The 26,788-nt window shown below is 39.1% G+C and overlaps 1 protein-coding gene across 2 annotated transcripts in view; it reads right to left on the reverse strand.

The window, feature by feature from the left end:
• The window catches only part of adcy5 (adenylate cyclase 5), an 85,470-nt gene that overhangs the window by 36,845 nt on the left and 21,837 nt on the right, over window positions 1-26,788 (reverse strand). For both annotated transcript variants that reach the window (XM_051404306.1, XM_051404305.1), the window contains exons 2-3: window positions 8,745-8,894; window positions 7,295-7,416 (exon numbers count right to left, since the gene is read on the reverse strand). In XM_051404306.1, coding sequence (XP_051260266.1) covers window positions 7,295-7,416; window positions 8,745-8,894 — 272 coding nt within the window. The remainder of the gene's footprint in view (window positions 1-7,294; window positions 7,417-8,744; window positions 8,895-26,788) is intronic.

The raw sequence follows: 26,788 nt of genomic DNA on the forward strand, positions 1-26,788 counted from the left end.
CACCCATGAAAAGAGAATTTTATCTTCAATGGGGATTGTTAACTGTTAACCTTTTACTACCCACTGGTTACATAAACATGTAATACAAGTCAATAGACCAGACTCTTGTCTTTTGGGTCAGTGTGGTCATTTTCTAAAAGGAACATTCAGGTATAATGCTCAGCAGACTAAAACTAAAAGGGAGGGTCGTACCTCCTTGTCACCCTATACCTTCAAAGTATGCCAAACCAAAAGTTTAAAAGGACCAGTGTGTAGGATTTACTGGCGGTTAAGTTGCAGATTGTAACTAACTAAACACCACTCGTGTCTGTATCTGACGACCTGGGAATAAGAACGGGCTGTGAAGTGTGTAAGAGAAACTACGGTGGCCACAAAACAATATAAAGCACATCTATATGAGAATTACAAAAGGAAGTGACAATGTAGACGTTTACTGTAAATAGCCTAGCGTGATTTAAAGAGAAACAGATTCACAAGAAAAAAGGAAAAACAGAAGACAAATAGAGAGTAAGAGAATATGTAGGCAGTCCATTCTCCTGCTTGCACAGCCACCACCACAAAATCTGCTTTGGGTCAAATCTCAGCTGAACCAAAGCTGCGCAGCACTGGCCTTGCTTGACCCTGTGATTCCCTCTCGTCTGGCACTACCACTGCCACCAGCCAGCTGCCTTTTTTCTGACCCCCCCTGGCTGCTTAACCCCACTGCTCTGCTGGTTGCTTGCTAACCTCAGCAAGGAATACAATCTCTCACAGACCCTTTAGTCCTTTTCATCGCTGTCTGGCTCAGACTTTCTTCTTTTTCTTTGTCTCTTACTCCATCATTCCATTCACCCCTGTGTATTACTCATCCTTTCCAGAACTGTCTTCGTTTCCTGTTATTTTCTTTCTCTCTCTGCCCTTCTGTCTTTCTCTCTTTTTTAGATTCTTGGCCGAACGTGATGCATCTTGTTCATTGAGGCAATCATTTGCAAACAATGTGTATTTATGCTGCTCTCCCTCTCATCTGCTGAATCTTAAAAAACATTGAGCATCTGGACACCAGGATGGATACAAATCCTTTAAGCTGAATTTGAACAATTAATAGGTTAAATATTCCTTTACATACATTATAGGGGCTCTCTGTGTTTTTCTGACTGTGTTTTTGTCACCCTAGTTGGGCCAGCGATCTCATCTTTTCTTGTATATAAAGGCAGTGAACATCAGCTGATTTTTATGCTGCATGCATGTGTGTCGCTGTCTGCTCACCAAGGACAGAGTGATTCTCAGGTCAGGCCTGGCTCTAAGAGCATCAGCAGAAGCAGAACGGCATTATGTAACAGCCACGCGCATAATTAACTGCATCACACACTAAAACCATGTGTGTTTGCCGTGCAGTGTCAATTCTTGTCCTAACTGCAATTAGAACATGGAGAACAAAGGCAAGGTCAGTTCCTCTAATTTATGCAATGTTCTTTCCATGTCTTTCTCTTCGGGGTGCTGCTGGCCTACATAACAGCAACAGTCACAATGTTCTGAATATTTCCCAAATGCTGACAGGGCGACCCGGCAGCATCAAAACATCCGCCCCAAAGCCCTCTTGCATAATACCTTAGTCAGCACACATTTTGGCCTCATTGCTGAAGCCACAGGACATCATTTTACTCCCAAGGACAAACACAAGTGGGATGCCACACTCTCAGGAAAAAGTACAGCAGAATTATACCTTTTGTGGTACAACAACAACAACAACAACTGGGCTATCAATAGTATAGTTAGGAGTAGTAGTAGCAACTATACCTTCAGAACTAAAATGATATACCTAAAGTGACAAGGGATCGAGACTTGACTGAGACTTGACTAAAGACAACTGAAGACATGAAAGCAGAAACACTCAACTCTTTTTGATTTAACCTGGTAAAATCCTGTAAAAACAGAAATATAACTAAGACTGCTGGCAGATTTTGTTTATCCCTATTCCTTGCATATTTAATTATTAGTCCTGAGTGTAGCAAGGACTTGGTATTCTATAGCCTTGCTAACGGCTCTGTGAGGCTGTACCTAAGGGACGCCGGTTCTTTGAGCTAAATGTTACAGTGTATGCTAACATGCCCACAACAACAATGGCTAAAGTTAAGTATGTATAAAAGTTCATCATCTTAGTTTAGCATCTCAGCAACATGTGTAAATGAGCATTAAGTCTAAAGTATTCAGCCATTAACCAAAGTATTGGAAAGAAATTTAAATAGCACTAGAGGAAAAGTCAGTAGGACATATCATCTTTCTCCCCTGAACTATCAGAAACTAGAAGAATGCACTCAGTAGACGAGTAAAGTGAAACCGCAGTCCATGTCACCAAAAGTCAATGATGACATCGTACGGAATTTAACTGATGTAACTAACATGCTTATTTTAACCCAAACAATGATCCTTTCTTAAACCTACTCAAGTACTTTTGGTGCCTACCTCACCAAACTGTGACTGTTCACAGACTTTAGCCATGTGTTTATTATTGTTACCTTCACAATGAAGGTCAACTGACGTCATCCTTTCCACCACGGCTAAAACATATACAATGCGCAATCTCTAACGGTGTAAAATGACACAAAAAGAGCATAAAATGTGTAGACATGACAGGCAAAATTCCCTAGAAGTGGTGTTATGTGTGCTATTTATACGCCATCCCAAGTCATATCACACTGGTCTAGTGCAATGTGGGTGGGGAACGGGGAGGGAGGGGCAGGCTGTGCGTCCAGTGTGTATGTATGAAAGTAACACAAGAATCTGCCAGCACTCACTTGAGATGTGAACTGCTGTAACGCCTTAATTTACCCCCGGGGGTCAATAAAGTACCTATCTGACATGACCGCCACATCCTTTGTCCCTAACAGAAGAAAGATTCCAAAGCAGACGGTTAAGAGGAGTGGGGAGTCAGAAGTCAAGTAAATAAAAAAATATGAATCTCTGCAACCACAAGAGGTCATTGAGCATACAGTCATAAATATGCACAAAAAATATTAGGCCGATGGGTCCAGTAGTGTCTGCCTGGTGGAGATAACTACTTGTACCTTTATGTTGGATCAAAGGGTATAACTACGTGCCTTTTATGGTTTAACTGTGAAAAATTTGCAGCTCTGGTGCATCTGTTTTTGATGGCTCAGGACTCCTGAATTAAGACTAGAAGACAGGCAGATGGGTAGAAACACAGACTCTAATGTTTATCTCCTACAGCTACAAGTTCCAGACCCCAAGACCCCTCTCCTTCTCTCTACCTCCCTCTGTTTACCCTCTTACTCTTTAGCTGTAGCAGTGGGAGCTGTCACTTCTCTTCCTGTTGTTACTCGGCCTCTCAGCAGAGCCCCAATTACCAAAAGCCACTGCCCGCTCCCTGACAGGCCAGGTCACACCTGGTTAGCTACACATTAACCACACACTTATGACCACAGACAGAATTCAGCCGAGCCTAGCGGATGCTGCTAATGTGCCGCCTACTCCCCAGTGAGTCGCAAAAAAACCGTACGGTAGGACACTCTACAGTACAAAAATCACACATCTCCTTTTTTGTTTCTTGGTTTGGTTTACTCCAGCTGAAAATGCAGATTATTTCTAATTACGTAAAAGGATAACGTCTTCACAGGTAAGAATGAGTTACAGGTCACTGAATTTTGTTGAAGCTCGACAGCTGTCCTGAATACATCCACTGCAAACCAACACGACCTCCTTGGTGTTTGCTTCTTAATTGCATATAACACAACCGTCCGCTTGTGCACGTTCATGGTTGCTCATATAGCTCGCTGCATATTAGCTTTAGTTAGAGCATCTTCTATCACATGCCCCGGACAAATGTTTTACCCTTGCCCACTCTCCAAAAACAATCTGCACTCTTAATTTTACTGAACTCTTAAACTTAGGCAACAAAAAAAGCAAAATTCCTGATAATGATAATACACATAATAGTGATGAAAAGATCTTTGTGTACAAGAGTTCCAAGTACATGACCTGATGCTCTAACCCCTGAGGATTAAAAGGGACACATCAAAGTGATACAGGGCTTCAATAGCACCTATTATGTATCGAGGTTTGGGCTTCCACCTGACTGTGACAGCCATAGGCCATAAAACCCTCACTGCACAGTTTGATACTTGGGCTGCTGCTGCTGCTGCTGCTCCACGCACGCACGCACGCACGCACGCACGCACGCACGCACGCACGCACGCACGCACGCACGCACGCACGCACGCACGCACGCACGCACGCACACACACACACACACACACACACACACACACACACACACACACACACACACACACACACACACACACACAGAGTTATAACAAGTCTGTTCTCAGTGTCACCTTGATGCAGTGTTTTATTAATCCACAAGGTGGTGCCAAACCTAACCACAGTGGATTAACTGCATCTGTCCTGTGGGGTTTCACAGTAAACTGATCTCCTATTTTATTAGCTCAGTGTTAAAAGTTATTAGAGCAAAGCTACCTCATACATTCCCAAGTAAGGTAAACCTGTGTTTCGACACTGCATCACTGGAACAGCAAGGACCCCGACAAGATACCAAATGAACACCAGAAACATACAACATCTGCTGCCTGTGAACGTCACGTCAAAACCAGTGAAAGCATCAACTACGAAGAGGTCAAAGTCATCAGGAGTCAATCAATGACCAGAGAAAGATCAATGATGCCATTGACATCTGACACCAAAGACTATCTTTAAACAGTGACAGGGGTTATGATCTCCTCCCCATATATGACCCCCTGTTATCACATGATGGAAATTACATACGCACTAGGAATCCACATCAAAAGTAAGACATCAGTGGCACGTAAACACTGCTGAAGCGTCCATTCATTCCACCCTCACAGACTCCGGCCTTTGCTCAACTATCACTGGCCTCTAGCCAGGTCAGACAGACTGTATTCAGCAGGCTGAGAAACATTTACTGTAACAGAAATTATTTTCAGGTAGGCTACAGGAAGTACACAGGAAGAAAACTGCACTGATTTCATTTATTAATCCATATAAATACATATATGTATAGATTTACACATAAGGCCTTGATCAGTCATTTTACATACCGTTAATAAGTGCACAAGTTAAATTGAGTTAAATTTGACAAAATGGAAGCGTTTCTGATTTGTTCCCTAACAACTGATCAAACCCAACTGATGGATCCCATGAGATGTGGCTAAAAGCTCTGTAACATTTCCAGTAAGTGGACAGTTTTTTCGCTATTTCCAAGGTCACTTACTCAATGCTTATTTTGCAGATATGTAACACCGTAGGAGTAAAGTTACAACAAATAATAATAGAGGCATGTTTTATATTTCCTTTCCAAAAACTATTATCAGGATTCCTCCTGATGTGTTGGATATATATATATAGCTATCTTGATTAGCTGATTGCATAGTAGCATCAATTGCTCTACACATGTGTGGTGGCCATCAACACTTATCCATCACTTATCTATCAGGGCTAACCACCTACAAGAGTGCGTATGTGAGCTGCATCAAACCCCTATTCAAAATTGTTTTGTATCCATCAATATACAATCATGGTAAAACCTTCATTTCAAGAATAAGGGTTACTGATACTGTATGTATAGATACAGGTGATAAATACTCTGGGAAAATACCATGCTGCCTATTGTCATGACAACCTGCAATTCTCCCTCCTCTTCTGCCTTTGTCTGTGGGTGGGCTGCACCATTCAGGATTAATCTGGATTAAATCATGGTTTATTTTACAATTCTGTTGCACCAAAATTTTAAACATTGTTTTGAACTCAAAATGATTTGAAACATTTATTTTACACAGTGTAAATGTGTATGTGACTGGTATTATAATATATTAGCTATTCCCAACACCTCTACCTCATCCTTATGAAAGTTTTGAAGGTAAACCTGAAACACACTTGTTTCATTATTAGTGGCGAGTTTATGTCTTGCACCAACAAGTATTCATTTAAATAAAGATTAGGATTAATCGTAGTTTAGGTAGATTTTGTGTTAAACTAAGCAGGTCTAAGCCTATCTTCACCACTGGGATGCACCAGAAGGTATTTATTTTAATTCAGATTTGGGTCCATTTTAGTTTAGCCAACTTCAGTTTTTTATTTAAATGTAATCCCAGCTGTATGGCATACTTCAAATAAGTCTATGAGTAAAACATGGTTTAACAATTTAAATGGAATATTATCTTAAATCACCATAAAATATAGGCCAGACAAAAAATATCACTTCAGGGCACAAAGAGAGAGGTCTGCACACTCTTAGGCTCCAAATAAATTGTTTAACTCACTTTTCAAGGAAACCTTTTAAAGGACTAGTGTGTAGGATTTAGTGGCATCTAACAAAAACTTGAAGTGCCACTTGAGGCTAGGCTTGAGGTTCATCTTAAGGTAACAAAAACACAACAATTCTTATTTTCAGGTGAAATATACGCTAATAAAAACATACCTATTATTACTAATGTTACACACTGGACCTTTAATATTCATAAGCTTCCCCAGGCAAGTGTCAAAAAGAAAGGCATTTCTTGTAGAGGTAGAAAATGCTTGTTTTATCATTGACACTTGCCTGAGGAAACATTGCCTTGAAAAGAGACTATTTATTTGGAACTTTCTGATTTGCAGACTGAATATGATCCAGATCAGAATGACCACTGACAGCTAATAACAATAGCCAATAAAAACAGCCAATAAAAACAATGGAGATTCAGTTACATTTGAATTAAAAATGGCATTATTATGTATATAAAAGGCTTGGCAAAGAGATTCAAACTAGCTTTTCAATCACTTTCATGCACATCATTTCAGCAGGTCCAGATTTTCTGTCTGACTTGCAACAGAGTTTAGAGTTCTGAGTTTCCTGAATAGGATTCAGAAGATCCTTATGAACTCAAAATCCTCAAATGAGTCACTGGAGTTGAGTATATTATTTTTCAGCACTCACTATTAATAAGTTAATGTACTGTAGTACTACTGCACACAAAGCCTTGTTGTCGTTTGTTTTGTTTCAGCCAAATCGTTCTCCTCTCGTGGCCAAAACTCGATAAATGCAGCCTCAAACAAAAGATATAAGCAGGAATTTTTGCATTGAAAAAACAATTTTCTGAGGGCTTGTTATGCTGATGAGGAAAAGTGCAGTGGTTGTTTATCTTCTTGTATCTAACACATAGCTTGAAAATAATTTGTGGAGATGTTGAGAAAACGTGTTATTTATAGCAGCTTCAATCTGTTACCCCTCACCATCCCACCTCCTCTTATTCATGGAGGGGGTGGGGGGGCGTCTTATTACCTGACGTTGTCGTGCTTCTGGATGTAGATCTTGTGAAACATCATGTCCTCCTGCTTGGCGTTTATGTCAGCTTTCATTTCCATGGCAACATGGCGGGGAAGCACTGAGAGGAGGAGACGTTCCTGCAAGAAAGCGTGGGGGGGGAGTAAGTTCAATGGACATGTATAAGTACGTTAAGAGGTGGAGGCTTTGGCTGTCTGAGGGGAGGCAGTGTGACTAACACGTCTGAGTAGGTCTAAGAGCAATAGCTTCCCCCCCAATGGTAATGAATAAAGGTCTACATAATTATTAAACCATTATGTTTGTTGTGCTGGGAACTATTTATGGTCTACGTTTATAGCAATTACCTAGTGGAAGTCTCAAAATCATTCTGAAAGCACAATATAACAGCTGTAGAAAAAAAACAGACCCTTGTTCATGTATATTTATATTAAATGTTTGTAATATTTGTCCGTTCTGTGAAAAGTGCTGGTTAAACCTGCAGCACAAAACAAAGATCTTTTCTCCATAGCAATGGCAGCCATTTGCCAAACTGGCTGAAAAAACAAACAGGATTTCTCAGAAACTAAGTAGAAATAATTCAAACTGATGGACTATATAAACCTGAAGTGTTATTCAGTTATTAAGGAGACTTCATGTTCCTGTGCTGTGGAACACTGTGTTGAAGATATCATTTTAGAGAGGTGGTGAGAGAGGTTTAGGAGAAGATGTGCGTTCACAATAAGCACAAAAGTGATGTGTGGAAAACGTTCCATTTCAATTACTATTACTACTACAGTATATCCCTGACAGCACAGAGTACTTTCTGAAATGTCCACCCAAAAACAGTCAGGTAGAGTTTTGTTTTTTGTTTTTTTCTTGTTTTTTGGGATGGATTAAGAACAAAATAACAACTAGTGTGACTCAGCTGTGTCTCAACCGTGGCAGTTAAATCAGATCTTAATAACCTTGTGGATTATTTTGCCCCAAACTACAGAGGAAGAAACACTTGGCTTATTGTAGGACAGCTCAGTCTGTATGTTCATGCTAAAGAAGAAGAGCAACTGTTGGTAAGGCGCTGTGATCAATGCTTTGCTGATGGGTAAGTGTATGTTGGGCTTTGTTTCAGTGTGTGACTTGCAGCTGCCACATTTTAAATTATATATATATAAAAAAAAGATGCAAGGTATGTCAGGAAATCACATGTGTGCACACAGTCTCTTCCGATGTTCGAAAGGTGAGCTAACTGGCTAATTAGCTGTTTGACTGTGAGAGCTGCGGAGGAGGGGATGTAGGGGGGGTAAACCCAAGTAACATCAGTGATCCACCTCTTTGAAATTAAGCCAGCTTATTTGTTCAAAGCATAGGTTTTCAGTGAAATCACCAATGTTACCAGGGCTTTTTGGACCCTGCCCTCCCTCCACTCCTACATCCCCGTCTCCTGTCACCATAAATCTGTGCTTGCGCTCACCTGTTGCTGGTTTTCCCTCTGGGAGTGGAGGCGAGCCTGGATGCATTCCCTGGTCTCCTGGAAGGCCTGCCTCTGGGAGCCCTCAGCGGGGTAATGCGTGCACACTCCCACGATGTTGGTACAGGAGAAGATCAGCACGTTGGACACTATCTGTGTAAAAGGGTGAGAGAGCGAGAGAGAGAGTGAGTTACAACACAAAGAAGGGGCATCCATGTGAGCCAGAGGACTGCTTTTGCCGTTTCCCTTTCTCTTTCCTTCCTGTTGCTCTCTACCAACATAAACTACAATCAATACCTTGTAATTGCACACATCCCGCTGAGAGATTTATGCCCTGTTGAACATTAACCTATGCAGTTAAACAAGGGGACAGGTTTTGGCACCGCTGTCTGTATCTAACATTCACATCTTTTCTAAAGAAAATAAAAGTAAATGTTCATTTTACTTACTGTAAGAACACAATAGGCACTCCACCCAGTCCCTCCGACCTTTAACATTTACATTTTCTTAATATACCTGTAGCTGCACTTGTTCTTTATACTAAGCATTACTCACTCACGAGTGAGATGTGTGATGCAAAAATGTAGAGATAAGGTCAAAAGGTTTATGGGAAGCCTATCTGGATCAAGTAAATATGTTTACTGCGTGTACACTGCAGTAATTTGAGAAGAATAAAAGGGTATCTGCATAATAAATTTTACCTCCTCATGTGTCATCAGTCAGTAGTATGTTAATCACTTGCAATTTAGCAGAGAGTTTAGACTGCTAGATGACATGGTGAATAATGGACAGTCTGTTTTTTTCCAAACAGGTACACAACTTCTTAGTGTCAGACCACTGGGATTCCTAACACAGAACAATGTGTATGCAGGTGTTTATGAATCTGGTACAAGAATGTGAACATAGATTTAGTTTTGAATATACACCTGACCCCTCAGGTAGGTCTTTAAAAAAAAGAAGCTTTTCATTTCAACATTACCAGCAGATTGTTTGGAGAAGAATGATATATTATAGGAAGAAACTATATCAGAGCTGAAACAAGTAGCTGATAAGCTTATTAGTCATCATCCTGCAGCTGTTTCTTCTCTAAACGAGAGTAAAGATCAGTGATTTAGGAGATTTCTGACATATTTGGTAGAGAAAATACAGACTTATCCAAAATAGACTCAATCAGCAGCAGTTGGTACTCAGTTTATGCTGTAGGAGGCAGCCAGGCTAGGTAGGAAAGCTTCTTTTTCACTAACGTAATGTATTTATGTGTATTTATACAACACTTTATCAACTTTTCCACAGTTATAAAGAACAAAAAGTTTTTAAAAGATTCTTGACCCTGGACTGTGGAACTTGAGGATTTGTGTTTCCTGTCAATGGCCCAAAATAAGAGTTATCATCTGTTCAAGACCAATAAGCAGACACACTTTTAACAGTATTTACTGCAGTGTTACCAGATTATAAAGCCAACAGGGTTTGACACAAAAAAAAAATATATCCAGTAGTAAGTAAAAGAGATGATACTTTGAGGAACTCCACACAGCATTCTAGGCACTTTGTGGTCTGGTTGCTGGTTATACTGCTGAGCATCTGACCACATATGTACCAGAGAGTGATTTAAGATCAGATGTAGTGTCAGTTTTCTGCAGTAACCCATTTTGTTAGCGTTACATAAAGAAGAAACCTGGTTTCCCTATTTGGGGTAGGCAATTAAAGAAACCTGATTTCCCAGCTAGAAAAAGCTGATTTTCAATGTAAATGCCTAACCAGGTTTCTAAACATGTATGACAAAGACGTCAGACAAGGAGAGTTTTCTGTTTGCATGTAAATGTACTCACTGAGATACAGAAGCTAGTGCAGTGAACAAAGGCTACATACATGGGGGAACTGGACATCTGTAGGAAACTCCTTGCTGGTGCACACTTGCATGTGAGCCCCAATAACACTTGAATTTTTAATTTGCAGCAAATCAGTACCTTCAGGTTTCATAGACCCTGTCCAAGTTTCCACCCATCAAACAGCTTGCATGCTGTCATGTGTCCAAGGCACCAGTGCTAAAAGACATTGTTTCCATTCAGTGCCAGGCATACAGTGGGTCCTGGGACTGGCAGCCAGCAGCAAGCCAACGCCAGCAGCCCATTCTTTTCATAGAGCCATTTAATGGGCTGAATCAGCCAGCTGAATCACATTCACACCACGGGCCTCTCTGTTGCCGGAACAAACCGAACAAACACAGCATGTCTTTATCAAGTCAAAAACCCCTCAGCAGGTCTCCATGCAAAAACCAAGCACACTCAGAAAAAGGAGTGGCTGGCGGAAGACTTGCCTGGAAGTGAGGCACGACCAAGGAAAATTAAGAAATGAGGTGTGAGACAGAGAGAAGGTGGTGAATTTAGAAAAGGTTACTCTTTGCTATTTATGCCTCTTATCTAACTGAAACACTAACTGGACTGGACTGACCCACAGAAGACAAATGACTGTTTAGATAAATACAGTCAACCATGACAAGCAGTCTTGCCCAAGTGTACAGAAACAGAGGTTTATTTCCCATGATACTCTTTATTTTGCCTGCTTAAATATTTACTTTGACAGAAGTATTTTTACATAATAGCATTTGAGTCAGAGAAACCATTGTCAAGGAACTGAGCGTTTATTGTAAATGGTGTAAAAGGCTCTTCTCCTTGAGGGAATCAACCATTTTGATAATCCCTCAGCATAGATACATGAACTATGCCATACAGAATTCAGCAGCATCTGTCAGCACACTTTGAACATTAATCATATATTTTGCAATGGCTTCAGCACGTTAAGGAGGAGGATGTTTTAGTGTTGGAGATGCTGCATACAGACAACCCTACGTAAAGCCCTTGCACCTGTATGAATGTTTGGGTGTTATAAGTCAGCTCAATGAGCCACTGATGCTGAATCATGAATGAAGAATAAAAGGCTTTTTGAATTTTTCATGATCAAATCTTACAACTTCCCCAAAACAAAAATCTAATATCTATCTAATAAAAAAAACCTAACCAGGCCTTACAATTAACAATATATATATATAGTGAATATATTGTTTGGGCTATTATTGCTTTTAACGGACTGTGACAGCTGTAGAGTGGTAGGAGAGGGGGGAGAGAGAGGGGATGACACGCAGCAAAGGGCCTCAGGTTGGAGAAGAACCCATGGCCGCTGCAGCAAGGACCCAACCCCGGTACATGGGGAACCAGCTTCACCAGGCGAGGCAACAGGGTGCCCCAATTACCAATATTTTTGAAAAATCTATTTCTTGTGAATACAGAAACGATAACATTTGCAGAGGAACTTGATTATTACAACTCACCCATTGCGCTCAGTTAACAACTTTAACAGCTCCAAAGAGATTTGTCATATTCAGTGTAGCCAGCCGTGATTGAAAAGCCAAATATACTGGATGTAGATTAGAAGAGGGAGAGGTAGCAAATGGCCTCATGATGAAGTAATCCATCCGAGTCATGCCAGAGTCGCATCAAAGAGACAATCCCCTCAGCACAGAGAAAGACGAGGGGATTTCTCTGCATAATGTTGCAGTCGAGTAAATGCTCTGGTTTAAGAGGCAAAACTGTTACAGGATCTTAATTGTTAATCTCTTGGTAATATTGTAATATTATTACACACAATTCTAATCTTAGTGACAAAGATTTTTTATCATAAAAAGGTTGACCAAAAAAGGCCCTGACTTTGCACAACTCTGTGACACTGAGTAAACAAAAAGGTATTACAGATGAAATGCCTCTCAATGGCTTGAACTACAGAGAAATCATTATGCCTTCCTGTCCATGAGGGGCTTATTAACATAACAAATGTGTTCGAACTGTACGATCAGCAAAGAGAGATGTATTATTTTGCTCTGTGAGCAAAGTGTGTAATGCTAAGACCATGAGAATGAATGTGGAAAACACAGACTCCTGCTTTAAATCAGCTTGAAACGGTGGGTTCCTGCTACCTACAGTGGACTTACCCAGTCAGCTGCAGCTGCACACCACAGCCTCGTTTCATCCCGCCCCCACACTGCCATGGAAACGGCATGCATCAGATAGTCTTTCAACAGGTCAATACAAATATTCCCCAGCAGCAGTCTTATTCTATTAATACTGCCAGTGCTCACCCAGGCCTTATTTGGAAACCTATGGGCTTTTCCTCACCACAGAGGGAAAGTGGGGGCAGAAAAAACACAGCTCCCATGTTTAATACAGAGATCATCCCCTGGGTGAGAACACAGAAATCTATTATCAAATAGCTGCAGGGGAGAACTGATGAGGTCTCTGCTGATTATCACCCTCCATAGATGTACATAAATCAATGCCTTCTCAAACTTAACATACATAATCAGGGAAGATCGCTTTCAGTAATTTCTCTCTGTGATTCATGCATATTGTTTTGCTCACCTCACTCACGCTGACTCATTTTTATACTATTCAAAACCTGCCGAACCAAAGACAGTCAAGAGCACTCAGGCAAGTCATTTTCATGGAAAACCGTTAAAAGACAAGCTAAATTCAGCTCAAGGTCCCCAAATGATCGAGTATTTGCGACAGCAAAGATGCCCCAAGCAAGCTTTTGCAGACTATGACACAAAAAAAGCTGAATTCCCACTGAGGAGAGAAAATGTGATGCAACACTCCAGGCGAAAAAAAAAAAAAGAAGCTGTTTGCCTTATGGCACTCCCACAGGTATTTTACTCTTTACTCTTCCGATATTCCTGTTTCTGTTATCAGCTGATTAATGGAGGCCACTGCTGCAATATGCACCAGCGAATGCACATCTGCAGGTAATATTGTGTGTCACATTATTATATGTCTCTGTTGAGCAAAGTGCAGTCCTGTGGTCTCATTTACAGAGATAGCTGTTTAGCACATGACCCCTGACATCAACCCCACTGATGTAGGAAACAAAATAGTGATTTTTGGGAAGTGCCCGAACGCAGCAGTGGAGAACCTGTAATGTTAGAAAATTGTTTATAATTGACTTTTCACAATAACACAACCTCTATTGGCTTTTACTAAAAATGGCTTTATTTAATTTCATGCTTTTATTGTATGATTACAATGATTATGATTATTAATTAAGTAGTTATTACTTAATTAGTTCTTGTGTCCTATTAATTTCCACTGTCAATAATAATAATAACTTTAGTTTATTAGGTACACCTAGCAAAAACAAACACTGTCTAATACAACAGTTTTACAATAAATAAATAATAAATAAAAGGTTTTGGTGTTCAGTTTTTGTTCAACTTTCACTGGAATCATATTATGATGATATGATCACACTGTGTTATAATTTTTATTCAAATCACATGTGCAGAGTTTTTTATGATGTAATGCATGCAATGGAACAGAGGTACATGGACACAATTTGATTATTTTATATGATTTCTTATATGATATACACACACACATATATATATATATATTGACAATTGGCAATACTATTGAAATATTGATTTATCCAAGCCCTAATGGTAGGACATGATTATTGTTTAATTATCAGTAAACCATAATGTATCACAAAACAATGTTCAACATATTTATTCAAACAGTTTCTGCAAGTAACTTGTAGCCAAACGGCCTTAAATGGGTGCAAAAGTCCTAACATTCACCTCATTATCTCCTGTGCAGAAAACATGGCTCCATTTACTTCGGCAATTTACGGGGTCTAATGTGTTTTGTGGTTTTTTATAATAGAAGCTTCATTGGGTTCATACTGACCTGGGGTGGGTGCAGTATTAATAACTCAGTTCTCACTTTGAGGTGGATATTTCACATCCAGAGCAACAACTACACAAGAAACCCTATAAAGTCTGCTAATTAAGGAGCAACGATAGCAACCATGGAAGGTGCTAGTCCGGCTCGTCCGTGTGTACAACATTATTTCAGTGGGTGATTAATAATTGCCAGCAGAGGTCATAAAAACAACAGAGCAAGACATCCAAGGTGTCAATATTTACACAGCCGTCTGAGTTTTTACCCTCCTACGTCTCTCCCACACCTTTCTTTTTCAGTGTTTCTTACATCCACCCAAAGGCCTAGTGTTTCTTCTCTACTCCTGAGCCCTCGCCACGCTTCCAGCTGACTTTTCATTTATACTTTTGTATCTTTCAGAGATGCCCAACATGATGCCAGCGGAAGACCGGCGGCCAACATCAAGCCCACACAAGTGACGACAGAAACAGCAGCCAAACCAAAGCACAATGTCCTGTGCGGTGGTAATTTTTGATAACACATTTAAATACGTGGTAAACATTAAAGAAGGAGGTATGCCTTCTTAGCCACTAGTGCTGCTGTAGAGAAATGTTTTGATGAGCATGTCTCTGTAATGTTTGTATCACAGCACAGCTGTGAATGTTGTACACGCAAGACACGTTTCTGCAGTCTGCAGAGGGCCATCATGCAAATGTGTTGTAGATTCCACAGTTAGTTGCATTAAAGCGCCCTTAAAGATGGGCAAGGGGCCTAAAGGTTATAAAAGCAGGTTTGTGACTTAAAGGTCAATGATTCATTCTCCAGACCAGCGGAATAAAAAAACAACAACAACAAAAGTGACTGAATTTGATCGCATGCTGAATAGTCCTGTTATAGTTAACAGGATATACTAAAATGGTATTTTGCCCTGAATGGAACTTATGATGTATGATGAAGTATTTACACTGACCAAGTACTGCTTCAGTAGCTTCATGAATCACATGGTTAGTTTGAGGAAGATTGTTATTGATTGCATTTTGCTTTAAGATTGCATATTGATTGTTGACATTTTGATTGGTGGAGCTTGTAAGTAATGCAACGATTCCTCTACTTCTCTTATATTTAAATATTTTAATTTTGAAATTGAAATAACTGCAATCGCAAGATCACAAATTCTTGGAAGAACTGGCTGAAGCAAACCATGAAATTTATTCTGAAGTCAGTGACAGAAATAAACAGGCCTCTGTTAACTCTGTTTTGCCCCTCGGTAAGTACTGCAACACTGTGTCAGTACGATTTTTACTTCTGATTAGATTATTAAATTCATTACAAGCGTACACCCCCTTAGTTAGCACACTGAAGAACATTGTGTGTTTTAAGGATAAATGCAGGTCATGTGCTTCATGCTGATTACTGTTAGCAGCCCACTGCCAGCCTCATTCTGCAGGGCAATGTACAAGAGGGTGAAAGTCTCTCACGTGAGGGCCTGCAGTTATTTGCTGCCGGATTTTACCTCGAAAGCTGTCAGCTGCTATATTAATGCCTTTGTAACCAGAAACAAACCTGAGGATCAAATTGCATGAACCAAAGATAGGATTTGATGCATTGAGTTCTGTGTATGTAATATATTTTCTATCACTATAACAATCCTATAAGACTGCTTTTGTTAGACTCCTGTGTTATTTCTGCTTTGGGAAGGTAAAGTGCACTCTGGTACTGTACATTAAATTGAACATCTTTAATGAAAAGCTTTCAGTTTTCATTACAAAATAATCATCTGGGGTCTACTGCATTACATGTTTTTACATTATGCATTACTATCACAGTATAAAGTCTGGACTCATACATTCATCCATTAGCAATCAAAAAAACAAAGAACTAAGGCACCTGCAAAGATGTGGTGTTGTTTTTATAAAATACACATCTGTGTATAACAAATATACCCATATTCAACTAAAAAGAAACAGTATTTCATAAGCAAGAAAACGTACAGTAAACCTACATTTACCCACATGCTTGGAGACACCTACTGGTTGTAGAAGGAGGTTTATTTTTTATTTTGTGGCTTAATGTTTCTACAGGTATGATGTATAAATGTTTGCGTGTCAAATTTTATTTAACGTGAATGTTGAAAATTGATGAAAGGACTACTAGAGAAATGCTACAATATGCAAAATACAACATAAGTCATAAGTGTATAAGTCTGTTTCCCTGAATATGTAATCTCCTCCAGGAACACTCTAAACAGTGTTTTCAGCTCAGGGCAAACAAAGCATTTTCCCAGTTCTGAGAGTCTGCTACGTTAGGTGAAGTGTGAAAGCTAATTTCAAACTTGGGTCCACCACAAGACTGTGGTCAAGGATTTGGTTTAAGGGAGCTCTGATGTGGTTCCCACAGACTCTATTAAATGTGAAAACGACAACAAACAGCCTGGTCTTTGTTAGTCTGTCATTTGGTTTTGTACAGTGGATTTATCAGACCTTTTTCTCTTAACACAGCTGTTTGAAATGAGGTTGATGGAAAACACTGAGACTGTGCCCGTTTGGTTCAGCTGAAAGACCAGAAGGCCAGGTAGAGCTGGAGAGAAGGACTAGGTGATAAATCTCTGTGGGTTGCTCACTATAAGTGACCCCTTTTACATTACGCCCAGTCATTTAATTCATCATTAATATAATACTATTGATTAGTGCAGCTTTTAGGAACATCAGCACTGAGAGCACAGTGACAATACAAAACTTGCAGACTCAAGTATCTTCTGGACCAAGTGTGAAAATGCTCTAAATCATGCCTCTGCCTGTCCTCTGGCTTCCAATGTCACATCTTGCTGACATCTCAAGAGCGGTTTTGGTAGAGAGCACCAAAAATATATACATTGTTCAGAATCAAAATGTGAAGATGAAGCAATTTACAAGAGTTGGGCTTTGACTGGGAATGTTTCTGGGGCACCAAATGCTTTTAAGCAGCCCTGATGCCTCACAGGAGATTCTGAACTCCTGGGAACTAAAAGGTCATTCTATGAGTCATGCCTTTGAAGAAGAAAGACAAGCCCACCGACAAACAGAAGAAAAAGCCAGTTAATTTTTCATCTCATGCTTCAAAAGAGAAGAGACAGAGAGGGGACACTGACTAACTAGAGATTCTTCCAAATATAGACCCTGCATTTCAACGCAGGCCATGCAGGAGACATGGCTGCGTGGTACTTTTTGATGTCAACACCTAGCACTCAAATCTGTTTCCCTCCAATGCTTTGAAACCTCTCCCAGGAAACAAATCCATTTTTTAATAGCCAGGTAGGTCTGCGTACCCAGTGTACTGCTATCCACCTTGACAAAAGGAAGAAATGACAACTTGCAGGAATTCTTTCTGCCTGCACAAATTTATTCAAAGCCGGGAGGTGAAAGGATTCAGTCTCCTTCATTCCTAAAGTCTCAGAACCAGCACAGCCTTATGAAGTGGTCTAAAACAATGCTACAAATATCCTGTAACACACTCACCATGTTACTGGAGAAGACCAGAGCTTATAGAGAGAAAAGAAGTGGACTGAGAAGGCGTCCCCTAGTCTGCCTGAATGCTGAAACATGATGAGAAACACTAATGTGTCTCCTGGGACAACTCGCCCTGCAGTAATACCCATCATGTGTTCCCATGGCTGGTGCCACCTGAATTGTTGTCAACAGATACACCCTTTTGGTGGCATCATTTTTTTTTGACAGAAAAACTACAAACCTGGCTTGGCATTAACTCAAATTATCACTGAACTAATAACATTCATGCATACTGCAAAATGTTAAAGGAATAGCGTGACATTCAGTAAAATGTGCATATTTTTTCTTGCTGTGTTTCATTGATAACACTCATGTTTAATCATGAACGTAAAGCTAGGAGGTGTTTGGCTTAGCTTAGCATGCAAACTGGAAGCAGGGGGAAACAGCAAGCCTTGCTCTGTCCAAAGTTAAGTTAAAAAATCCACCAACCAGCACTTCTACAGCTCACTAATTAACATACTGTACCTTGTTGATTCCATCAGTCAGTGTATTCATGTATCAATCTATTCAAATGGGGATGGAGGCAATTATGAGACAGACTATTTCCATGTTGTGCCTGCTGAACTGTAACATACACTCCATCTTCAGAAGGTATCCGCAGTATTGATTCTGTAGTTTTGTCATGAACAAAAACCTCTCCTAGACTAGCTAAGAAGAACAGACAAATAGCTATTCTTTGCAAAGAATGGCTATTGCTACAAATACCATAAAAGCTATTTTCTTAATAATTTACATTCAAATAAAGCTAATATTGCATCATGTTTTTAGTCATCTAAAACAACATAATCTCCAAATGTACAGCATTGTTAAAATGTATCTGACTCATCCTCGCGATACAGACATGTGAATATTCAAATGGGTGGGATGAGAAAGGAGACGCAACATACAACGTCCTACATCACTCAAAACAATAAAAATAAAAATAATTATTTCATTATTTCTATGAGAAATAATGACTTATTCAGTAAGAATTAGTTTTCAATCTCATTTTGTTAAAGAAATTATGAGATAATATCATGAACCCAGTATTTTAAAATTGTATCGAATCGTGAGTTGAGTCTATTGTTACAACCCCACTCCGTGATCAATTGTAGTCTATAAAATGTCAGAAACTAGTGAAAATTACAGCAACAACACTTACAGCAATAACTAAATCATGAAAATCATGAAACTTGTTGAAAATGAAAAATCTGATTTGAATAACATTGCAATGCATGTACAGCATAACAAGCAGTATTTTAAATATTTTCAGTCAAAGACCGCTAAAACTACTTGAGATAAGATCATTAATGTTTTTTGTGCTACTGTGTGTACGGGTCTACTTTCCATATAAAGCAATAATTAAATACCATAAACACTGAGGCACACTGGCACACAAGATGCAAACTGCAAGATAGAGACATGGGACAAGTATTTTTCCCCCTGCAATAAAGATAACAACAGCAAGAGAGTTTATTATTCAAAATATATTCACAACATGCTGTCAAGTGAGCACTTACAGCAGAGAAGGAGTGTGTGTTGTCTCTGACGAATTTGAGTGATACCACCTAACACTGCGGGCTGTGTGCAGTTATTCTCTGCTCACTCTGAGAATTCATTCTCATGTTGTTGTGAGAAGTCCTTACTATATCCGTTTAGAGTATACAGGATGTTCCACTCAGTTCCACAAATAGCAGTGGTCAAGACAATCCAGCAGGACTGATATCAAATATAGAGTACATCATTATGTGTGAGTGGGAAACAAAAGCTACAGTGCAGTCAGTCTTGGAGGGGTAAATATATAAATCATCAATACATTGTGGCATATATGAAAAATGACTTTCAGTTTAATATAAAAGTTCATTCTCTGTCATCACGTTGTTCGTATACACTACATACACTTCTTCAAGTCTGTTTAAGGTGATGTGTTTTACTGTTGGCTGAACTTGATTTACATAAAAGCACATGATTAGACGAGATGTAATCATCACTAGGCAAACTCATTTTCATACAAGTATGCAATTGGACATGCACTAACTGTACTTTGGACGCATGAATGTGATTGGACAACCACAGTGAGTAAGGTTTTCAGCTACAATAGTGGCTCTATAGAGGGTATGTCGGTCCATTTTGGTCCTGACTGAAATATCTTAACAGCTATAAGATAAAGATTGAAACTAAATTTGTTTTCAACATCCCTGGTCACCATGAGGTTTACTACTTTGGTTTTATGTGTAATTTCTTGACAACCATTGGATGGATTGCCATGAAATTTGGTACAGATATCAATAGTTCCATGAGAGACAATAATAATTACTTTTGCCATCCCCTGACTTTTCCTCTAGTGCCACCTTGGAGGTTCATACTGTATTTGTGGACCTGAGTTAAATGTATCAACAACTGTTACATTTTCGAGTAGAATTTGGTACAGACATTCATGTTTCCCTGAATGTTGGTGATCCCTAAACATTTTGTCTAGTGCGATCATGAGGTCAAATCTTTACTTAGTCCAATACTTCGGTTTATAACCACACTTGCAAAACTAATGACACTCCCATCAGCATCAGCTGTAATTTGTCTTTATTGCCAATTAGTAAACATTAATTAGTAACAAAGAATTTAAAACAAGTTTACAAATGTCCACAAAAACTTCTCAAACCACTCCTGCACTATCTCCTCTGTCCATCCATATACTCAGTATGTTCAGTTTGTTCCAGCCCACCCTTAGCTCATCCACTGAATATACTGACAACAACACAGAGCATGCCTGGGAACAAATAAGTAAATTATGACAGTAATTCAGCCCATGAATGAGCAAGAAAATAAGTGGTTTAGGGGAGACGGAGATAGCGTGAGGATTAAGCCCAATATGAATGTATGAATGTTAAATATAAACCCATGGATGGACAGAGGAAAGGTGGATTGTGCTGCAGGAGTGGCCATGGACATGTTTATATTTCAAATGTTTTTTGACAGCAAAAAAACCTCACTGTCAATCTTCTGTGAAGTGTTTATTTCTCTGAATTATATGATTGTGAGTGAATAAGAATCCAGCAAACTTTAAGCAGCAGCACAGGCCCATTCAAGAGCAGTCCACTGACATGGACATAAATTTGGCTGCACATTGAGAACTGGCGTTTATATCTTTTTTGGATGCCTACTTTTAGTACTCCCATAAGCAATATTTGTGTCTCTGTGCCAGTTGGCTGACTATTATCTCAGCCTGCAATATCTTCTCCAAAATAAGAACTGCAAACTCCCTATTCAACTGGATAAACAGAGAACTTATATTTCTCAGAGAAAAATAAAACTGACAACATGCAACAAATCAAAAGACTTCTATTAGCAGGGAATAATGAAAGAGAGAAAATACCCTGTCAAGTGCTTAACATATTAAGTATGTCCAGTTAAAGCCTGTTCTACATATTTGTATGTCCTACATGATCAAAGGATGCTTAAGCACTTATGGTTACTACAAGGCAAACACATTATGTGAGGGAAACATGGCTGTCTCAGCTGAATGAACCAATAATTCCTGTTTACGAAAAACAAACAGTGGATGTGTGTGGGAGAGACAGACAGAAAGTGTGTGTGTGTGTGTGTGTGTGTGTGTGTGTGTGTGTGTGTGTGCATGTGTGTGTGCACTCACCAACCTATATAACAGGGAACTTGAGCGTCGTGTGAGTGTGTGTGTGTGTGTGTGTGTGTGTGTGTGTGTGTGTGTGTGTGTGTGTGTGTGTGTGTGTGTGTGTGTGTGTTTGAGGGAAAGAAAAAGCTTAGTGAGAGAAAGTACCTAGCCTCCAACATACCAAGCATACCATCTCTGACCCAGCAGGGGATAAATATTAATGCTAAGCCTCAGTGTATGTGCAACTCTTCCCTATGCTACCCTGTTGTGTATATCTATTTGGCACCATTTTGAAAAACAAGGACAAATCGAGTCAAAAGTGGCCATCATGACTAATTATAACTTTTATGGACAACAATTATTTATTTAATTTATGGACTGATACTTAGTAATTGTAAACCTGCATTCACAATGTAGTAGAAGTGGATTAAATGGAATTGAAGGTGTCAAAATGTAGCATAAAGACAGCTGACAATATCAAAACCTCAAAGGACATTATAATAATGTAATAGTTAATTAATGACATATTTTGCCTTTTCAGAAAAATATGATAAACCACTCAGTTAATTGTGGTGGTAAATATTTTCTACAAGGAGCTATCATTGTTTTGATTCCACTATTCTGATTCTCAGTCCAGCACCCAGTTAACCTTTTGAAAGATGTTTAACTATGAGAATTACTTAGTAGAATTACTTTCTACAGAGCTCACCACATCTGGTCAGGTCACAAATCATGGCTACTTGGACATGTTGGAGAACAGCAAAAAAGTATTAAATCCTCTGAGAAACATTCTGTCTGGCTATTTATTAAGTTTTAAGTAAGACTTTAAATTGGCATATCTGTTACAAAATCACAGTTTGGTTATATTTTGTCAGTGCGCGTCCTCTATCATTTTCTGTAAGTATCAAATGGTAAAACATACTTTTTACTAAACTACTACAATGGCATCATTACTAAAAAGTACAGAAATGTAAAAGTTAAATAAAATTAATTTTTTACAGCAAACAACACTTGTCAAACAGGTGAAACTACTCAGCAGTGTTGGGCAGTAACTCATTACTAGTAATAATATTACAGTAATAGTATTACTTTCCCCAGTAACTAGTAGTGTAACTAATTACTAATACATTTCAGTAATATTACAGTTACTCCTCCAAAAAATAATTAGTTACATTATTTTTTATGTCAGCCTCTACTGACTTGAAATGCAACAATCCAATCACATCTTTGGATTCATTTTTGTAATCGTGGAGGAAAGATGGAAACGCTTATTCTCAGTGGCTAGAATTATTTCCATTACTTTGATTTTAACAAACAAAACAGGATTTTAATCGTCATCAGTTGGAATTTTGGGGAGAAGGGACACAGTGACCAATTTGGTGGGAAAAGTAATATAACTAGTAGTGAAACTAATTACTGTTGGCAAGGAGTAATAAGTAAAGCACATTACTTATTACATATTACTTTTAAAAAGGGTAATGAGTAATAAATACAATTTTCTGAGTAACCAGCCCAACACTGCTAATAAGATCATTAATCGCTGTATTGCATTGCAATACTTAATGTGTAGGATTTAATACACCCCCTCTCCCTACCCTCCTGTTCCAAGCGTGTAGGAGAAACTACTGTGGCAGCCAAACTAGCAAAAAGCACAAAAGGCCCTATCTAGAGCTGATAAATACATATTCCATTTCTGTCAATAGATCCTCCTAAATGTTACACATTGGACCTTTAATAAAACATGGCATTAGTTGGGGCAGAGCACTGAAGGCTCTCTCACATTAGCTGGATGGGATCAGCTGTTTCATTCAGGCTTCAAAAGCACTGGCTTTTTCACTTTTTCAGCCGACTACAAACTTTCAATCATATTCATGCACGTGTTCTGTCCCTGGTTGCTGCCACAGTGGTGCCAATATATCCATTTGTCCAACAGCCTGTTATCCCAAAAACAAACACACAACATGTGTGAAAAAGGTCTATTAATCAGTTATATGAGTTATGAAGAAACAGGTGCTCCATGCTAGCAAGGCTACAAGATACAGTAGGAACTGGTGGCTTCAGGGATCTAAGACAATTTGAATAAAATAAGAAAAAGAAAGCACTAATCTAGCTCTATGTTTGTTTTCCTGCTAATAAATGTCCAACAGGGGCCTGAACTCAGGGACATGCATGCGTGTCAATTAGATGTCCCATGCTCCTCTGCACTGCCTCCACTTGTTTCCACAGTTTTATCCACACGGCCCTTGTGATGTTCTGTGTCTGCCCGTCTGTTGTGTTTGGGTGTCTGGGAGCCAGCGGCCATGACAGTTCTGTCTGACTGATCAAACACACCCACGCTGTGATTTCCACAACACCGGGCCAAAACAGACTGGAGGCCCTCGAAGGCTGTTGGACCGACTCTCAGTTACAACTGGCCTGTTCAGTGACAGTTTACACTATAACACCTTTCAAAATATGCCAACTGCAGTACTGAGCCTGCCAAAACCCTTGAGACTGTTGTTCAGTAGTGTCAACATTCCCTTACAACATATCTCTACATATCTACAATACCATATCTCCAGTAGTCCAGTAGACGGTCTGTGAGGGCACCAGTCAAACTGTCACACTGACACACAAAACTAGTTTTCAAACTGGCAACGTTATTTGGTTTTGGGAAAAATGTGTCTTTAATTTAGCACTCCATCTACAATCCATAAATAAAACTATAATGGCTTATTATCCACTCATCAAGTATTTTATGTCTATAATTCAGTCCTTAAAACAAAATCAAAATGGACACACAAAACAGACTTTTTTTTTTCTTTCTCTTCTTCCTTCTTTCCCCTTCCTTTAGGACAAACTTGATTTTAAAAACTCCTTCTAACACAGTGGTTAGTTTGTTTTTGTTTTTCAATATTTCTTTTAGCTTTTATTGTCTTCAATGGGTAGTGACAGCTGAGGATGGCCCGGGGGGGGGATGACATGCAGCAAGGGGCCACAGGTCATATTCGAACCCTGGGCCACTGCAGCAAGGACTCAGTACATGTGGGGCCAGCTCTGACAAGGGAGCAATATATTTCCTCAGAAGAAAAACAGTAGCAGTGCTGGGATTGTCATCCAATAGGAGGGCCACTTTTACAAAATTAAAATATTACCATTATTTAAAAAAAAAAGCAATATTAATCTTTTTGCATATTTTAATTAAAGTGTTCTGAGAGAAAACTGAACTTCTGCACCTCCTCCTAGCCTGTGACGGCAGACTTTGGCCAATCACAGGTCATTTCTGAGAGGGTGTAACTGTACAACAAATGCAGATCTTCAGATGGCAAAAGCCCAACAAAAGGCAGAAAACCTGCACAGACTCAGGCTCATTATGTTTGATGCTACGGTGCTCGTTTCGATAACTAGCGAAGGGGCATGATGACAAACTGGGGTTTTGCATTGTTTATGTTCCAACTGCCTACCCGAGCTTTAGGCTGAGAATGCCATTTGCATAGCACAAGACCAAGGAGGAGAGTTGCACAATATAGGACACAGCTTTGTGTTTTCATGGCAACAGCTTAAGCAGCTTTCCGAGATCATAACTGCTGGATGAATGGTTGGGTGAGAAAGAGGAGGTGTTCTCTATTTTTAGAAGCAATAATTGCTTAATTTCCTCTCATAATACACATCTCACACCTTTTGATGGCTTGATGGTTTTACAGCGTAAATTAGAGCAAGGGCATTATGCTTCATTGTTAAAAGCTCCCATTAGTGAGCCTTAACAAATCTATGTTGAACTGTGCAAAGAAGGAAAAGCTTTTAGCGGAAGTCCAAATGTAGGAAATGTCTCTCTGGTGCACGTAGCTGGGAATAAATTCTAGACTTGCATCAAAGGTGCATGTCAATGCTTTACATAAATTGGACTATAATACTCAGCGGCCAGAGTTCTCTCATTTAAGAGTGGAATTTTGAGGAAATTATGCTACACTATTAGTGAGAGTATTACAGTTAGTCACTTAATTTTGCACTGGTGGACTTTTTTTTATCCCTATGATCCATCCTTTACATGTAACCTACTTACAATCCAAAACTTTCTTTCTTTTTTTAAAAGTGGAAATACATTCAAATACATACGATCAAACCAGAGGAGTGTGGAGTTAGAGGGGTCGTGGGTGCAAAAGTCAACTGTTTTTGGATTCCACAACCATCCCACTGGAATTAAAGCCTAAACCTCAACATTTTAACTTTATAATACTGTACTACTCCCCTGCAATTCAGTGGCAAATATTGTACTTTTTACTCTACTACAGTACATTTATTTGATAAGTTTAGTTACTAGTTACTTCCTAGATTTAGATTATCATCAAACAATAAATAAATGATGACGTACTGTTGTAGGTTAAGATTAGATAAAACTACCCAGGAATATGAAAAGTAAATAGTTTATAGTTGATCACCTTTGTATATTTCTTTTCCAATGCAAATACCATTTTGAATAGAACTTTATCACAAATGAAGATTTAGATCTCACAGCAGATGGACAATGTCCTTGGAACCCAACAATCAAGACAGTGATTGTTCAGTTAGTCCCCGACAACATATCTCAACACCATCGTCATCTCAACTGTATAGCAAGTCAAACAAAGTTACTGTATATCAAGTACAACACCATCTAACCCCAACCCTATTGACATGCACTACAACATTTCAAACTGCCAAGATTATTTGGTTTTGTAAATGATGTGCCTCTAAGTTAGCCATTGATTGTAATATAATTGTGGACTCCAGATGCTTTGTGCCTTGATTTTATCCATATCATACATGTATGTCACACAACACTGCAAAACTCTCCATCTTATCAAGTTGTTTCTGAATGTAAAACACATTATTCAACTATATTCATCTACAGCCCTCTGAAACTGTACAGGAACTCCAAGAAACATTTTCCTCAAAGACCCCATCAGAACAGATGTATGTTTCCAATGCATTTTTAGGATCCACAAAGGTCCTTCAGAGACAAAAATCACACAGAAATAATAAAAAGATCACAAACAACAAATATTAAATACTAAATGTTATCTATACACAGGCACAGGAAGAGCCCCTTCAATGAAAAACACACATGATCACTAAAATGATCTGAAATAAAATAGATAGAGCTACAAGTAATAAATCTGATACCAAAATGGGCAATTCAATTCATAATAATTATTATTATTATTGTAT

The sequence above is a fragment of the Dicentrarchus labrax genome, unplaced genomic scaffold, assembly GCF_905237075.1.
Source record: "Dicentrarchus labrax unplaced genomic scaffold, dlabrax2021, whole genome shotgun sequence".
In the NCBI taxonomy this organism is placed as follows: domain Eukaryota; kingdom Metazoa; phylum Chordata; class Actinopteri; family Moronidae; genus Dicentrarchus; species Dicentrarchus labrax.